General features: G+C 39.7%; 1 protein-coding gene across 4 annotated transcripts in view; it reads right to left on the minus strand.

Moving 5' to 3' along the window:
* The window catches only part of RSPRY1 (ring finger and SPRY domain containing 1), a 53,736-nt gene that overhangs the window by 23,627 nt on the left and 11,659 nt on the right, over nucleotides 1–18,450 (minus strand). The window contains exons 2-7 of one of the 4 annotated variants that reach the window (XM_042841568.2): nucleotides 16,935–17,045; nucleotides 15,601–15,803; nucleotides 12,483–12,977; nucleotides 7,905–7,957; nucleotides 6,014–6,126; nucleotides 1,469–1,595 (exon numbers count right to left, since the gene is read on the minus strand). In XM_042841568.2, coding sequence (XP_042697502.1) covers nucleotides 1,469–1,595; nucleotides 6,014–6,126; nucleotides 7,905–7,957; nucleotides 12,483–12,829 — 640 coding nt within the window. In that variant the 5' untranslated portion in view covers nucleotides 12,830–12,977; nucleotides 15,601–15,803; nucleotides 16,935–17,045. The remainder of the gene's footprint in view (nucleotides 1–1,468; nucleotides 1,596–6,013; nucleotides 6,127–7,904; nucleotides 7,958–12,482; nucleotides 12,978–15,600; nucleotides 15,804–16,934; nucleotides 17,046–18,450) is intronic. The other 3 variants (XM_008178693.4, XM_042841579.2, XM_005307045.4) reach the window with 3 other exon arrangements.

An 18,450-nucleotide genomic window follows, 5' to 3' on the forward strand; every position in this document is an offset into this window, starting at 1 on the left:
AGAAATGCAGTGTCCTGGATCTACCTTCCCTTTCTAGGCACAAATACTCATGTGCATGTGCCATAGCTGTACCTGTGTAGTTGTAATTATCTTCAGTATTACTATAAAGACACCTGTCACCTTGATATCTGATAACACTTGTGCCTACATATTTTTGAAAACAGTCCCCAATGTATATTTATGTAAAGCAGGTAGTTTCTCGGACATTTTGTATTAATAAATCAAGGTTAAAAAGATCGGCTCCCTCAATCACTGGCACAAAATGAGTAATGCCCACAGGATCAAGTACTGCCAGCTTGATGCCTAGTCACCCAATCTGCGATTGGCATTGTGGCAACCGACCAATTAAAAATGCCCAGGAACGCGATCTGCTTAAGGTAGTGTGGTAGAAGGAAGGGCATTCTGCTTCATAAAATCCATGAACTGTGACAAATTGGTACACACACAAAAGCACTATTATAAAACAGCATTGACCCCATCACTGCCTGGATTTCTAGAGAAGCATCTGCTCTCACCTAACCAAATGGAAACGGTCAACTAACATAGGGTCTTATTTTGACCTATGGTATCGAGAGGTGGCAAGGAGGAGGAATTGTCGTTATTTCAAATATCTACATCAAAAGTCACTATTCGCGTAGGACCTACACAAAAATGTTTTATGCTCTTTAGTGCGGTCTCTGAAGCAATAATTAAATGCTATTTTTAAAACTCTGCTCATATCAACAGTGGGGCACAAACTAGGAATTTTAAAAGGACATGTTAATTTCAAGCACCCCTAGAAAGAAAAAATTATAGTTGCCAAATGGGGCAACAATCAGAAGGGAATGGAAACGTCACTTTCAGCTTCAGGCAGGGCATTATAAATAAGTGGAGAATAAAGAGACCCATAAAAACAAAAGTCACTTTTAAAAAAGTAAATTCTCAGTGTCCTTTTAAATAAATAATGTAGCTAAAGAGCATTTGCTTCGGGTAACTACAACAGAACAACATTTGTCTGTGGAATGACAGCGGAAAGAACATCCATCATCCTTCCATGCATTCTCTTTAATAAGAATAATTGGTCCTTTATCATCTTGCCTACTGGCTAATGTGTTCCCAGAAATTCTCTCATCCACCCAGGTTAGGCCTGTAAAAACGTTAGCATTGGTAATTGCATCATCAAGGCTGTGTGTCAGGAAATCTTACTTTGCAAATACTTGAAATATATACACGTGTGGATTGAGGTTTTATTTGGTAAATCAAATATTTAGGGAGTTCAGTGTAGTAAAATCCAAGTTCAGAGCCAAGCTGTTTGCTGGTTACTGAAATTAAGCCTTATCAATATGGAGATTTGGTCCGAGCTGGGAGACAAGATCTCTCCTTGTTCCAAAACGTGACATCAGTTCTACAAAGTCAGCTCTGAACGTTGCTATGCTGTGACACTACAGAAAACCCAAAGTTAAGCTTTCAGACTGCTCCTTCTGCTTACCTGCTAGTTTCTCAGCCAAACAGCCCAGTACTGCAGTTGTGTTACGATGTTTGGCAGGGTGACAGGAATCCTGGCAGGCAACCGCTCCATTTAAATTTAATATTTCAGTTAATTTCTGCAATGCATCCTAAAACAAAGACAGAATGCTATTTAACACTATAGGAATTACGGAACACATTGTTTTCCACTCAGTCATTCAATACAACTCAATGACTCTGCTTCAATATCAATGCTGACAGGATAATATTATAGATGCCAAGTGATAGTTTATCTGTTTTAAAGCAGACCAGAAGTTTAATTTATCTTAAAGAGTTACATTAATTCATTGGTTACTGCCAAATGAGCCACAGTATGTCCGATTGCTCAAAAGTGATGTGTTGCCAACTGTATGAGAAATATTAACGTTTCCTTAACTTCAATGGATCAGTAAGATAGATGGCAGAAAACAGGGAGGACTGCCACCAAAGTGGTTTAATCTGTTCCAAATATCCTGATGCTATTTAAAAAAAAGTTGATTGTATTATAAAATTGAAAATACAGTAAAAAAATGATTTGAGCATAACAAAAATGGAGATAGCCCGAGTCCACTTTACAAAACTATGCTGTTGCTGACTCTAAAACCACACCATCTCTCTCTCTCTCATGGCATATCCTGCTTATACTCACTGTGCTAGTCTTTTAAACAAGAATGAAAGACTAGCAGAAACCTATGTTGAGCCTTCGTTTCCTCTGGCTATTAATATAGGATTAAATTCGGAGTAAATCTAGAGTAACTCCCACCAATTTCACTGGAGTTACACCAGTGTAATTCCAAATTCAGTACAAAAATTGTTCCACAAATGGATCCAAACTGCAACTCCAGATTCATCTCAATCCCTCTATCCCCGTGCTTTTAGGAAAGTTTCAGTTGAGCTGATTCAGACCCCAGCTTCAAAACTAAGCCCAACATTTAATTAAAACAAAAACAACTCTCCACACTGAAGTTATCAGCAGGGCATTTGGACAAGATTAGTGTAACTGAGTTTATAAAGTTTGATGTTTATATGCTTTTTGGGTCAGATTCTGATCCAGATTTAAACCAGTGCAACATGCAAAAAATCTGATCTTTGATGGAGGTTACAGGGAAATGTAATTGTGTTCCCAAAAGAACAGCCGCAAACAGAACTACTAGATAGGGCTGACAACACGCAAAGAGCATAGAAAAGAAAGAAAGAATAACCAGCAATGATTGAGGAAGGGACTTGAGATGAAAAAGTACAACTAAACTTAGAATGAGGATGACATTCTCAGACATGGCCTTTAGTCAATCTTAGTGAAACTACAGTAGAACCTCAAAGTTACAAACTGACTGGTCAACCACAGAGCTCATTTGGGACCAGAAGCGCGCAATCAGGCCACAGCAGAGACAAAAAAAGTGCAAATACAGTAAAGTACTGTGTTAAATGTAAACTACTAAAAAAATAAAGGGAAAGTTTTAAAAAAAAAAGATTTGACAAGGTAAGGAAACTGATTGTTTCTTTCATTTAAATTAAGATGGTTAAAGCAGCATTTTTCGTCTGCATAGTAAAGTTTCAAAGCTGTATTAAGTCAATGTTCAGTTGTAAACTTTTGAAAGAACAACCTGTGATGGTGCCCCCCACAAGGCTTTATGGAATATGCTTATGAATGTATATGTGACATAACTGGAATATGTTTTAGGCTACATATGCTATGTAACATATCTATGTAAAGGTTATGATCTACTGAATAAATTCATCCTATTTGTATCCATGTGTCATTTTTGTATTCGAAGTTATGAATATTGGCTGTGTACTGGCTTGATTTTAACTAGCCTAGCAGAGCATTTGGTCAGCTTCTTGAGAAAAGTGCAAATTAAGTGCCCAATCAAAAACCACTTAAGGCAACAATGAACTTGAAGATGCCAATCCACATCTGAGCCTTCCCAGGAATGTGGCTTGGCTGGTAAAAACTGAGCCATGCATGGACATGTGGCTTGCCCATATGACTCCAAAACTCCATCTTGGAGCTGGACTTTGCATAGGAGAGAGGAGGGGGTCTCCACCCACAAGAGAAAGTCTACTTAAACCCCTGGGAGACCCCTCCATTTGGTCTTCAGCTGGCTAAAGAGATAGCCTCTCCACCCCCAAGGATACCTGAAAGAAACTGGAGCAAAGGACAGTAATTACAGGGGGTGTGAGCGATTGCTGGACCCAAACTAGCAGGAGACTAGTCTGTAAAAGGAAGCTTACTGGAACTGGTGAGGTTATATCTGTATTCAGTTTTCTTAGACATAGACTTGCGTGTTCTATTTTATTTTACTTGGTAATTCACTTTGTTCTGTCTGTTACTACTTGGAACCACTTAAATCCTACTTTCTGTATTTAATAAATCACTTTTTACTTATTAATTAACTCAGAGTATGTATTAATACCTGGGGGCAGGGGAGGCAAACAGCTGTGCCTCTCTCTCTCTCTGCTATAGAGGGCGAACAATTTATGAATTTACCCTGTATACGCTTTATATAGAGTAAAACAGATTTATTTCTGTTTAGACTCCATTGGGAGTTGGGCATCTGAGTGTTAAAGACAGGAACACTTCTGTGAGCTGCTTTCAGTTACGTCTGCAACTTTGGGGCACGTGGTTCAGACTCTGGGTCTGTGTTAGAGCAGGCTGGCGTGTCTGGCTCAACAAGACAGGGTGCTGGAGTCCCAGGCTGGCAGGGACAGAAATAGTCTTGGCACATCAGTTGGCAGCCCCAAGGGGGTTTCTGTGATCCAAGTCGTCACACAACCATAACTTTTTTTCTGAGTTACAAACACCTCGGGAATAGAGGTTGCTTGCAACTGTACTAACATTAACTGTTTTGACTTTTTTCTTCTTTTTTTAGACTCTATTCCACAGAATTGCCAACGCAAGTATAAACAAATAAAGAAAGATTGAAGTTAAACATCAAAAAGCTAGTGTGGCTTTAGGTTGACTCTCTATGGAAAACTGTAGCTTTCCAAAAGTTGGGAATACTGACTTGACAACCCTGCAAAAGTCTTCAATTTATCCAGAACAGGTAAAGGCTGGACAACAGCACTGCAAGCTTCCCCCCGTGCACACGAACCTGAACGTAGGTGACTGAGGGGTTTCTCAAGGGTGAGAAGATAGAGAATAAGCTATGTCTCACTTAGGCCAGCCTTTTCAAAATTAGATGCCTAAAAACTAATGCCCTTGAAAACCAGACCATTTAGAAGTACTGAGCAAGTCATTGGAAACTGGGGCATTTTATACCTCTGAAAAACCAAGCCACTAATTTAGGTGCTTAACATCTAGTACCCACATTTGAAAGATTTGGTGTTAATACTCGGCCTCTCCTTTGAGAGCAACAACAAAAGGGCTGTTTAGTGCCAACTGTAACGGTAGGTTTGTTTTTAAATCTGGAACTGGCTGAGATCACGTCTTATTTCAGTCTACCTGGCAGACTCATGGTGTTGACTTTCTCACTACTAACTGAGGCAGACTGGAACCACTAACCACAGAAGAAAGAGGCTCCTTATGCCGTTACAGTATGTGATCAACTCTTGAGCCATCAACTACTCAGTTTATAATTTTATTTAAGAGCCAATGAATTAGAAACTTCCCAATCTCTCACTTTGTGGCAATGTACAGTAAAAATTAAAGTTGGCACAGTAACAAGTGTAATACTAATGGAAGTTGCAGCAATGCCAGTGTCAGAAAGAGTTCATGCCAAAACAGAGATTTAAAAGGCCTTTAAAATAACATAGCACCTCACGTGATTTGGCAGTGTGTGCCCTGTACTCCCACTACATTCGATGGGATCTGCGGATGCTGAGTACCTCACGGGATTGGGACCCAATAACATCATTTCATTTCAGTTTTTAAAATGCAAAAAGCTAAACGACTGACTTCTATTTGTAGTAAAATACAATGTATCCAGTTGTGAACACACACCTGGCCATTCATTTTAATCTTACTTTAAGTAAAGAGATCCAACAGTCAGTATGCAGCAAACAAAAGCTTTTTTTTAAAGTTACAATACTGATCCATTTATGGCTAAAATGTGTAAGCTAAAGAGAAAAAAAGTGTTCTGTCTTATACATAGATAAGTTAGGAGGAATTCAACACGGACACAAAGAAGTGCTGGTTTAAAACATGAAGAGTAGGTGGTAAAGCAGCTGAATTTGCACTGATTTGGCCTTCACTGGGCATGTCCAAGGAGTAATACACCAAGAGGGCAGAAGGAGAGCATAGTGGCAAAAGCAACTAACAAAAGAAACCTCCCTCCTCTCCCTCCAAGCACAAACTATTTTTCACTCTCTTCTCACCATTTTTTTCCTGAAACACTTCTACCATAAAATAGCCCATTGAATGCCAGATCCTTGAAAGTGACCCTACTTTATAAGTAACATCTGTTTTTAGCCAACTGACACTCAGGACACAGTTTACATCACTGGTGAAAGCAGCCCAGAGACTTCCATGGGAGTGGCAACCACACCAGACTGAACTTTGGCCACAGAACACATGCATTATTTAACTTACTTTTGTTGGCAGTGGACACTCATCCAGTAGTAATGTTATAACAGCTGGCCCCAATGGATCTTCTAATGGAATAACTCTAATTAAAGATTGGACAACTTCCAGCCAGCCTTCATCTGTCAACCACAAAACAGAAGCAACTCTCAGAAAACGGTACTGCTATTTAAAATTGAAATAGAAGTGTTCAAAACATGCTGGTCTTATATATATTATATATATAAATAAATCACACTTCAGTAGCATTTAAAAAAAAAAAAGTGACCCTACTGAACTCATCTGAATGTCAGATTTTAATGGGTATTATTAAAGGTGCAGTTAACCATACACATTGTAGATCTATGGAATTTTAATTTGTAATATGCTGAAGGCTTTTATTTTGGAGAGAACATAAATTTCTACAATTGCCAGGGTAATGCTAGACAGAACATTTTAAAATGTTCAGGGAAACAATTCTGCCAATTGCGAGCACCTGGCTCTTGATTTGTTACATACGAATTGGTTCTGGGAGTTAAGTGAGCAATGCCCACTCCTGCTGTTAAACAAGCATTTACACGTACTGCCCTGCTTCAGACCAGATTCAGCACTGCTTACTCCCTGTGAAATCCCATTGACATCAATGGGACTGCAGGGAGCATAAGTCAATTCTGATGTTGACTTTCCATTGGTGTTTATGAAAAGCATTTTCAGAAATTCTCACCAATTCATATATACGAACCAAGATTTCCATTTACAAGTAAGCAAAGGTAAATACTACATAAATTTAAAGAATTACTTACAAAAAATGCATCAATCTAGATGTTCAAGATAAAGTAACAAGAATATTGTCAATGGAAGATTTGGGTATGCAAGAAATAAGGGATGGGCCTATAATTTTTCCCAGAAGCAAAGAAAATATAGAAGATGATGGGTTTTATCTGAAAATGACCAAATGACTAAAAGGAGATAAGAGAGGCTTTGAAAAAACTAAGGGCAAGTGTGTATGGACCATGCAGGAGTTCCAGTCAGTGCCTTGGTAAAGTTTTAGTGGTATCTGCATGTTGCCTTGAGGACATATTTTGCTCACCAATCAAAGTTTAATGACCACTGTCTGAACAGGTTCAGTATTTTCTTAAAGACTTGTCTACAAACTAAAGCCATGCTCACACATACACTTACTGCACCGCATGCTAGGGTGTGAACCAATGTGCCACATAGTGACTGTCCACTTGGATCCTGCTGATGCACACAAAAAGCTCCCTAGTGTGCTTTGAGATACGCAGATTTATACACAAGCTTACCATGCAGCAAGTGTATGTGTAGACATGCCCTCAGGCACGCTGGGTGTTTTGGATCCACAAGGAATGTAGTACCAGGTCTAATGTGGTGCAATCTTGCAGAGGACGTTGCATACTAAGCGACAGGAACAGACTCTGTGCCAGCACAGCTCAGCATCTAGAGTGTGTTTAGGGACAGGGTGAGGACACAGCCACTAGATCTGGGATTGCTGCTACTAGATCTGCACTAACCCCTACGTGAGGGGAAGGGTTGCAGTCACTATCCAAGCACAGGGGCTGGAAGTGTGGCAACCCACTTCCTGTATGTGGATAAATTCCATCCCTTCACAAAAGTCCTGTGTACCTCATTGTAGAAAGCCTGTTAATTGAGTTTATAGCTGTCAGCTGGCTGATTTTGCACAGTTCATTTAGTAAATTTAACACAATTAGAAAGTGCATCTTCCACTAATACGATGAGCTCAGTGAAATTATGAAGTACAGTCAGTATTTCAATAATGAACACAAATTGCTAGAATTACTGGATATAACATGTAATGCAGCCATATGTTTCTCTTTAGAAGGAAGATATTTCTCTGCCTCTGGCAATTGCAACCAAAATACTGAACAAAATGCGTTAATACCTGTTTCTGCCATTTCATGTAATGTTATCATTGAATAAGGAGGTTCCTGGTCACTGAAAGACAAATATTACATTGGTCAAAGTTGCTGTACCACCATCACCACCAAATACTTAAAATAAAGATCAGTGAACAGATGTGTACTGGAGTCATCTCTATGAAAAAAAGTTACACAGACTGCAAACCTCTAATGCTCTATTTGGATCTGAAATAGAAATGTGTATTGACTTGTATTCTGGCTCAAAGTTAACTTTTGCATTTCCAGAATAGCTGATAAACAAAATATACAGTGATCTACATCTGCATGTTTAAGATCTAGAGCCCCTAAAGTTTAATATACTACACATTGTAAAGTGTTCCTGAAAACATGTAGTAAGAGATACTGTACTTCAGAGGGCACAAACACAATGAAGAATAGACTGTGAGAGAAAGAGACATTGAAGAAGATTAAATGGATGTCCTCCTCCTCCCCCCCCCGAAAATCTCTACAAAACAAAAACAACAACAAAAACAGGTAGGTGTAGGTGTGTGTGTCAAACAATCCACAGTGTCTCTACAAACTTCAGTGTATTATCAAGGGCAGCAGAAAATAGGCCTGTCAGAGGGATCTTGTGAGAACAAACTGAACATATTTAACCCCACCTTCCCTTCTCCTTCCTCCCCCAAAATCTAGCAAGTGTTCAGCTAGTGAAATCGTAAGAAATACAGAACAACTTAGAAGTAGAAATAGAAGCGAGATGGAAAGTCTAACAATACAAGATACTGGAATATTGTAAACAAATGGTAAAAGAAAACTTAGGACTCATGGGAAAGAAAGTAAGGCAATGAAAACAGGGAAAGCTCAAATTCTGCCTCTGATTCATCTGTTCCAGGGAAGCAGCACAGGATTTATCAGAGGAGATTTAGAACTAGCAGGTGAAGAATGAGGAGTTGTTCATGCAATAGTGGAAAGAGTTATGAAAGGGTGAAAGGTTACATTAGAAGTTAAGGATGGAATTAAGTGTCCTACAAGGGAGTTTTGCTCAAGAAAATAAAGTAACAAGATGCATTTTCAATGCCCTAAAACAAAGATTAGATAAAAATGAGGACTCAAGGACAAAATGTTATTAACGAGGCATCAGAGGGATTGCTGTTGAGATCCCAACTTTATTCTACACCCCAACAGCTATGTCCCATGGCAAATTTTACTCATCTGTACTCCTCACACAATGGGGGCTGTACCTATGTAACAGAGTAAAACTACAGCTCAACAACAATACTTAGTACTTCTACAGCAATTCTCATCGCCTGAGTGCTTCACAGACGTTACTTGTTCAAGGCTAAAGAGGGAATCTGTGGCAATGCCAGTTTTAGACTAAGGAATTCCTCACTGCCAGTCCTGGGCTTCAGCAATCTCTATAATTTAATGTAGTCTCATCTACCATATTTGTGTGAACTGACATTAAATACAGTTGGATTAAAAATAAAAATATAAAAAGACTGATTAAAAAGGGTGCAGCTAGCACACCTTAAAAATCACAGAAGGCGGTTTAAATTACCTATGAAGAATTGCAGCATAAAATTTAACAGCATTAGGTTTCCAAATAAAAACGAATGGTGAAATTGGTCTTTTTCTTACAAGAAGAGGCTGTATTTCCTGTTGAACGTTTTTAAGTTTAAAATCTAGGTTACCAAAAAAAAATTAACATGATATTAAAGTATTTTGAAGCAAATCTGAACAAGCTGCTACACATAAAACCTTAAAACCAGATTGAAAAGAAAGATAATAATCACTAACGGAAAAGGTGGAACTACGTTGAAATCTGAATTAACCTCAAGAGAAAAGATATAAAGATAGACGGCTCAGAGAAATAAAATGCAGAAGTAAATGATGGGAAAAAAAGAGGTTATTTGGCTCTGCAGGTGTTCTGATTCAGTTTTCTGGGCTAGTTTACAAGGCACAAGAAGAGAATGTATAAACTTCAGAAAATATATAAATCAAGTCATTTTAGTGCCATTAGTTCTCTCACTATGTGCAACTGCTTGCCCATTGTCTTTGTATTCCATTCCTTTATACTTAGTTCTTCATATGAGGGCCCCATGGACACTTTTCCTCCCTGTCCTCCCTGCAGCACAATGCTTTTTTATGAGCATGTACCGTATATATTCTCTGGAAGTCTGTTACTGTGTCGTTTTCACACAGTGGAGATGCTCAGAGCAACCGGCAGAGGAAGCGGGCCTTTCCTTCCATGATGTTCTTTCAATTTACATTAACAGTAAAAACACATTTCTAGCATTTTCATTTTACTCTTCCTTGTCTGTAGTAGACATCATTTTAATTTTCCAAACATTGTTCCCTCCACCATACATCCTTCCCCGTGTTTGGGATGAAAAGGAAAATCAACATATTTTTGTTTACTACTTCATTTGCGCAACACCACCTTCCACCACTGCGCTTTTTAATTCTCCATTCTTGTATAGACCGGAGGTACCCCCCCCAAAAAAACAAAAACAAAACAAAAAACACAGTTTCTTACAGTGTTTTTTGGAGAGAATGTTGGATTTTATTTCAAAAGCTAATGTTAAAAATCTGCAAAAGAATGTCCATTGTGGATCATGATATAAAGGATAAATCATATGTGGAATAATTAAATAGTCCATTTAAATGGACTTAAATTACTTTTCAGGACAGTGGATTTTGAAAAGAATGCCGTGAAGCTAATTTTTTAGAAAACAAATATCCTGAAATATGTTACTAAAACCACATAATTAAAAACTAATGTAGATTTTTTTTTTAAATCTACATTAACTCAGAGAGCATCTGACTATTTCTGAACAAAGAAAGCTTGCTTGCATCTGGTTCCCAGGTGGGCATGGTTCAGATCCACCTCTATTGTTTATGCTGTTTAGCTTACACTTGTTCCTCTTTTCTCAACTTGGACAGAGAGTGGCCAACTTCACTGTTTCCTCTAAGTTTCACGTTTAGCTTCTCAAATAAAACTAAAGTTCTGAGTTGGAGACATCACAGGGGAAAGTTTCTGTTTCTGCAGTCGCGTGTTCTACAAAACCTTCCATTCCACTGCCTTTTTTTTTTTTTTTTTTTTTAAGTCCAGTGGAAATGTTTCTTTTGGTCTTAAAGGCACACTATCAGCTTGAAGTCTAGTCTGAGGTTCTCCAACTTTTCCACAGATATGGTACCTAAATGATTTTCTTATGGACAGTTCCCCATCATTCATGATTACATGACATCTTTGAGGGAACTACAGCAATTAATTATATGGAAAACAACATTAAGAAAGGGGGGAGGGATAGCTCAGTGGTTTGAGCACTGGCCTGTTAAACCCAGGGTTGCGAGTTCAATCCTTGAGGGGGCCACTTAGGGATCTGGGGCAAAATCAGTACTTGGTCCTGCTAGTGAAGGCAGGGGGCTGGACTCGATGACCTTTCAAGGTCCGTTCTAGAAGATGGGATATCTCCATTTATAAATAAATATAAATGTATTTTTTAGCTATTAACACAATTTATCAACAGAAAACAAGGGAGTCAGCACTCCAACAAAACAACCCCCCCCCAATATTTACTACACCTACCCCAGAGTCCTTCTGTAAACCACAGTTTATAATCATATTTTTCTGTTTTTGTACGTATTCTTCTTTCCCATGCTGCTGAGGGAAAGACCCACACCGAGTTAAGTAACCATAAGGTGGTGTCAAATTCATAAAGTAAATAAACGGGGGTGGGGAAGAGAGAGGAGATGAGAAAAATATACATTTCAACAGCTTTCATTTATAACACATCAGAGGTGTTGCTTGTAATACTAGTAGGGAAAATTCCAGCTGAAGGTGTCCTTTTCATGTTTTTAGAAAAAAAATATATAAATGTCAAGGCAAATCGGACCTCACATGCCCATTTACAGCACCCTTCAGCAGAAAGGCAGACTGACTCCTCCAGCAGGCGCATTCCAGAGTGCCCATGCAGACGCATGAATCAAAGCTCATTATCTTGAGATTTATCCAGTTTAAGCTCAGACCAAAGCTATTTAGTATAAAGTGCAATTGACATCGGTAATAGTTTCCTCCTGTTTTGGTCTCTCCAATCCATGCTTTTATCCAATCCAAATAATGATAAACAAACACTTTAGAGGCCCTTTTAAATATTTATGGAAAGCAACAGCATAACCATCAAAAACAAGGACAGATCCTGTGATCCTTGTGTATCCAAAACCACCACAATGGGTGCTCTGAGCATGCAATAAGTGCAGCACTTGGCTCACCATATGAGCAATTATAGTGTGCTGGCTTTAAGAATAAGAAATTAGATTTGCAACCTGGAAGAGTACACATATCTAATGAAGATGAAAGCCGTCTCTCTATAGTTTTGTTTAGCCATTTCCAGATTGAAGTATATACAAGCAAGTAAACAAAATTCTTCCAATGCAATTGATCTTTGGAGACCAAACAACCTTCCCTCTTATTTTAAAAATATTAATTTCATGCATGCTCTTGGTGGTTTCTGAGTAAGAGATCTCTTTAATCTTTAGCACCAAAGTTTTCAATGGAACAGTTTTCATTAATATTGAGTGATCCTTTCGGAGGTACTTACTTATCTACCAGTGTCCGTATTACTGCCAGCGTGTCAAGCACTAGTCCATCCACATTCTGTTTTTTCCTTCTTGGTTCATGTGGCCCTCGCCCCCTCCTGGGTGGCCTTACAGGGTCCCTTGGATGGCTTCTTGCTTCAGGTACTGGTACTCTACTATTCTGTGTTTGCTGATTCTGGGATTCTACGTTGTCTTCCACACCACTATCATCTCGACAAACACAGGAGTTGCCCATGTTGCTAGCACCCAAAGTTCCCAGTATGCAGGGGATGTGCTGCTCTAGAGTCAGCAGTAAACCTTGGAGAAGGCTTCTGCTAGCATAGAACACAATCAGAGCAACTACAATCATCTAGAAAGATGTAAGAGCAATGTTTTTGTGATCCTGAATTGTGGTCTTTGCATTTTATGTGTTGCTAACAAGCTGGAATGAATGGGGAATTGTAGATTTAGCTTCCGACATCATCAATTAAAATACGCATCGTCATTCGGAAGCACATCTGGGGGGAAAAAAGAAAGAAAAATGGAAGTCAATCATGTTTCAATAAATTTGTTGAGTAATAAGCAAGTCTTGAAGTTCCTCCTTCAATAGCGAAGTAAACAATTCATTTGAAGATACAAACTAACGCCATCCAGGCATCAGGTATCAGGTATCTGTGGCACATCCAGCACTCAGAACTTCCACTGAAATGCCTGGGAATTTGGTGTGCAAGTAGTGCTGGTGTGCAAACTGGGCAAGTTTGAAACAACTCAACATGTGGAAGCCCATGTTGAAATACTGGCAGAAACAGCCCATAACCTTTTAGGCTAGAGCAGGGATCAGCAACCTTTGGCACGTGGTCCCCCAGGATAAGCACCCCGGTGGGCCAGTTTGTTTACCTGCCGCGTCCACAGGTTCGGCCGATAGCAGCTCCCACTGGCCGCGGTTCGCCGCTCCAGCACATCCCTCGGCCCGCGCCGCCGCTTCCCGCAGCCACCATTGGCCTGGAGCGGCGAACTGCGGCCAGTGTGAGCCGCTATTGGCCGAACCTGCGGACATGGTAGGTAAACAAACCGGCCTGGCCCACCAGGGTACTTACCCTGGGGGGGCCATGCGCCAAAGGCTGCCGATCCCTGGGCTAGAGTGTCACACAATGCGTTGCTTCTGGAGGTCAAACACATTGCACCCCCCAGGGACTCCCTGCATCCCTCCACCTCCCCCCACAAACTCCATGTGTGCCCACCCTCCTACCCCTCTCTATTTCAGGAAGTCCCTGCCCCTGGACACCTCCTCCCTGATGTCAGGGAGGTGCACACACACCATGGTGTCAGAGGTTCAGTGTGCCCCCCTTCACTCCAAGGCAAGAGCTTCATGTCATTCTCCCCCACACTACTATTCCCAATCCCCCCCTCCGCCAACCCCCATATGCCTGGAGTTGTGTGCCAGCCCCTTATTTCTGGTCTTCCGGTCTGGGAGATAGGCCACTCAGAGACTCAACCATCTGAACTGTACTGGGAGAATAGACAGAACTGAGATAGTGGTATTTTTATGCTGCAAGGTGTTAACGGCAGTTATCAACTGGTTCTTTCCTCCAGAGACCATTATGGAGGTGAAGCCGTTGGGACTACTAACAAATGCAAGGGGCTCTGTGTGTCCTCCATTTCCCCATCCTCCCCCCCCAGGGATCTGCCCATTGATGTCTAGAACATTCCTTAAAAATTTGAAATTGGATGTGGCATTCAAAATGCCCTGTGTTACGGACACAGAAATGCCATCGAGCTGAGAGTAAGATCTCACTTTGCTCAGCCGACATCGAGCACCAAGTGATTTGATGTTTTGGGTCTTCCAGATGAAACCTTAAAAACCCACGGTCCTGTCTATTTTTGAGAAACTTTCCCTGCAGTCTTTAGAGGAGCCACATGAAAGTGGATATAAAAAGTGGCCTAAATCAGTCACAGCATCACACTCCGTCCCCTCCCTCCCTCTGCATACACTGTGTGATGCGCTCTACATGCCCAGCTTCACGCCAACCCAGAGTGCATTTCTGCTAGGAAAATATTAACACAGCGGTGAGAAACATTAAGTCTTATTGCATTGTGCCTGTTTCCCTTGGGAAAGGGCAGCCAATGACAATCATGTTAAAAGACTACGGTCGCAAAGTCAAGCACTCAGAAGTTAGTAATATAATTACAGACTGGTTTCAGAGTAGCAGCCATGTTAGTCTGTATCCGCATAAAGAACAGGAGCACTTGTGGCACCTTAGAGACTAACAAATTTATTAAGCATAAGCTTTCGTGGACTGCATCCGAAGAAGTGGGCTGTAGTCCACGAAAGCTTATGCTCTAATAAATTTGTTAGTCTCTAAGGTGCCACAAGTACTCCTGTTCTTTTTATAATTAAAGACTGTATCATAATGCACAGGCACAAGGGGGCCGAATTACAGATCTTCAGGATTGGAGGTAGGAGATGCGAGGAAAACAGACACTGCGATTTGGGGGGTGAGCCACACAAACCCTCTCCTATAAGCACCTATAAGCGGTGGCAACTATGAGATAAACCTCATGGAGTTCTCCCTACATTCACTCCAAATGTTCTTTCCTCTTCTTGCAGGCTTTAGGATGAAAAGGGTGCAATGTTTATATATAAGGCCCAGGTTGCTTTATTTATTTATTGTAATATACATCCATCCCATCCCACTGTTTTTAAATAAAAAGGTGTTGACAAAAAGCATCTCCCCCCTCATAGAGAGACTGTTTAGGACAATCAATAAAAACAAGAGCAGGTGCACTTCTAGTGCTGGAGTGATGCTAACCAATGAATTAAGACCAATAATCTATGTGCTGGGGAGCTAATGAATGGGGAGAGTGAGAGAAGTATATTTAAACCCCACCTTACCACAGACCTGTCAAATATAGCATATGTATTAGTGCAGAGTCATTACTTATGCACAACCTGGCAAACAGTTGTGTGGGACAGAGAAGCCGCAAGGACATTGCTGGAACTGTATCCAAAACAGTGAAGTAAACTGTTTCCAGAACAGTTGGGCTCCCTAATGGAACAGGGTAACAGAAATGGACTGTACCGCCTTAGGGCACTGAAGCAGTTATACACTAAAAGTAGCACCATATGGGCTTTTATCATACTCAGTGAATTATGCTGCTCCATTGTTTTCAATAGCTGCACCTTCAGCAGTGACCCCAGGTTTGGGTCGAGCCACAGCGCACATATGTGATTTGGAAAGAATGATTCACTTGGAAGATACGTTTCCAAGAAAGGAGGTGGTTTTCCTGATGGCTGAGGAAATGCAGAATTCCCAGCTCCGGGCAAGAGATTGTGCTGTGCTTATCTGAAAAAAAAAAAAAAAGACATGCTACTCAGGGCTCCAAAAGTGAACCACACCTAGTAGCCTTAGGACTAACCCTATCAGCAAAAGCTGATCCCCTTAGGGGCCCCTAAGGAGTCTAAACATACCAAACAGGGAACTCTGCTTTCACAACCTTGGGAATCTGAAACAGAACATGGGGTGGGGAACTTTCCCCTCTCCCAAATTACTGGTTGCTGAGAGGGGAAGGGAAGCACCAATCTCTGCGTGAAATAGCTAAACATGACACAAAAGAGTACCATTGACAAAAAGGCCTCACTCTGCCCAATATAAGTTGGTCAGCCAGAATGAAACTTCTGCAAATGTTGTTCTACTTCCTGTCACCGTGTTGCTGGGTAGGGCTGCGCTCCTCTGTGTATCAAGATCATTTGCAATTAGGAAGTGCAATTTCAAGCCATGAGCAGAATCAAACCAAAACGACAAACAGTTAGATATGTAATTGTAAACTGAGCAGTCTATAAACCAGTCTTGTAAAATTCCACTTTCCCAAGGAAAGTAAATTGACAAGTAAATGAAGTATTTGTTTTAAAGGGCATGAAAGACTGTTTGTTTGTTTTTTAACCTCTGTCATAGTAATGGGTAATGGAGTAGACTTTGTGCCTGGTCTAGTAGATTTTCATTACAAGTTTTGCAAGGCTACTATGAACAACGACTTCAGTATCAAGCTGAGGGTGGCCATTCCGACTAAGTCAATTTTGCTGCTGAAAATAAAAGGAGGACTGAACATAGAGTAATAAATTGGAACTTTAGGGACAAACACAGGGTGGAACCAAGAGACAAAAGAACAATTAAAACTACTTTGAAACATCTCAGAGCGGTAGAGACAAAAAAGGGGAACAAATAGAAGGCACAAGCAGTTTTATTACATAAATACAACTGACTTGTTTGGCAATGGAGACGTGGATTCAAATGACTGGAATGGCATACAAGAGTGATCTATCCTGGAGACATAATGCAACACTATCTCCCCTGCATACAAGGAAGTACACACATTCTGAAGTGCACATGGCCGTGAAAGATAAAAATGTCAAAAAGTCTAACATAAAGGAAGTAAAGTACAGACAGGAATTCATTCTAGAGGTATGCTGTACAGACCATCAAGTCAGAAAGGGAAGATGGACAAGGGCTTCCAAGAGCAGATACCAAACTACAGCACTGTAGTAAAGAGGACTTCACTGGTTTTCCCAAACCCAGTTGAGTGCAGTTCTGCCATAGAAAATAGAAAAAAAAAAAGTTTGCAATTAGAAAAAACTATTGGTTTTGTTCTTGTCCAAATTTGGACAACTCACCAATTGAGAGTTTGTATGAAAATAAAACAAATCCCCTTAGAACTGAAAACTCATTTAAGCAACAGTTGAATTATTACCCTAAAAAGGAAAAAACCCTGATATAAGGCTAAAGAAAGTGAGAGAACTAAAACTAAAGGATCATGGTCAAATTTGGACCAAAATGTAAGCTTTGTTTAACAAACAATAAATAAACAAACAAATTCTTTATAAGACAGGAAGCCAACAGAAATGTTTCCACAATTAAAACAAAAACAAATAAAAATACTTAAAGACCCCTACCTAAACTGTTTACAACCCAAACTTTGCAGCACTAAGAACCTGAAAGTAAAATTGACTTCACTGATTTTCCATTGCATATGTCAAGAAAAAATAAAAAACTAAAACAAAAATGGATTTTAAAAATTCTCTTTAGTTTAAAATATTTGTAAGAACATAAAGAAATTTCTTTACGACATATTTTCAGATGAATTATGTCCCATTAATTAAAATACCTTGACTAAAATTATCAACATCCCAATATGTCTGAGAAAGTAATTTCTACAGACATGAAAAGTAAATGTGACATTCATGCTAAATGTCTCATAATAGCACAATGTTTAAAATCAGAGTATAAATTTAATACTGCTTCATGTAATATATAAAAAAAAGCATATAATCATTAGACACATTTTTTAAAAACCTACTTGAGTTCAAACCCTTGCAAATAACTATTACATTTTGGCCTGTTCCTCCAATCTCAAAACTGTCTTCTCTGTTGGAAATTAGTATAACGTGCTATTCATCACTGCCCTGTTATCAGCTGTACAGGATGACTTGTACAGTAGAACCCCAGAGTTATGAACCCAGAGTTACGAACTGTCCAGTCAACCAACCACACACCGGGAACCAGAACTATGCAATCAGGAAGCAGCAGAGACAAAAAAGGCAAATACAGTACAGCACAATACTGTGTAAAACAAACTACTAAAAAATAAAGGGAAAGTTTTAAAAAGATTTGATACAGTAAGAAAATGGTTTCTGTCCTGGTTTCATTTAAATTAAGATGGTTAAAAGTAGCATTTTTCTTCTGCATAGTAAAGTTTCAAAGCTGTATTGTCAATGTTCAGTTGTAAGCTGAAAGAACAACCACAACTTTTTGTTCAGTGTTATGAACAACCTCTATTCCCAAGGTGTTCGTAACTCTGAGGTTCTACTGTAATCACATTACAATACAAAAACTGAAATTCAACCATTACCAATGGATCCTAAAAAGGTCAATATGCTCAGAACTAAGCACAGATCTGTTTTTATGGTCATTAACATGCCAACTTCACTTCTCAACC

The sequence above is a fragment of the Chrysemys picta genome, chromosome 14, assembly GCF_011386835.1.
Source record: "Chrysemys picta bellii isolate R12L10 chromosome 14, ASM1138683v2, whole genome shotgun sequence".
Classification (NCBI taxonomy): domain Eukaryota; kingdom Metazoa; phylum Chordata; order Testudines; family Emydidae; genus Chrysemys; species Chrysemys picta.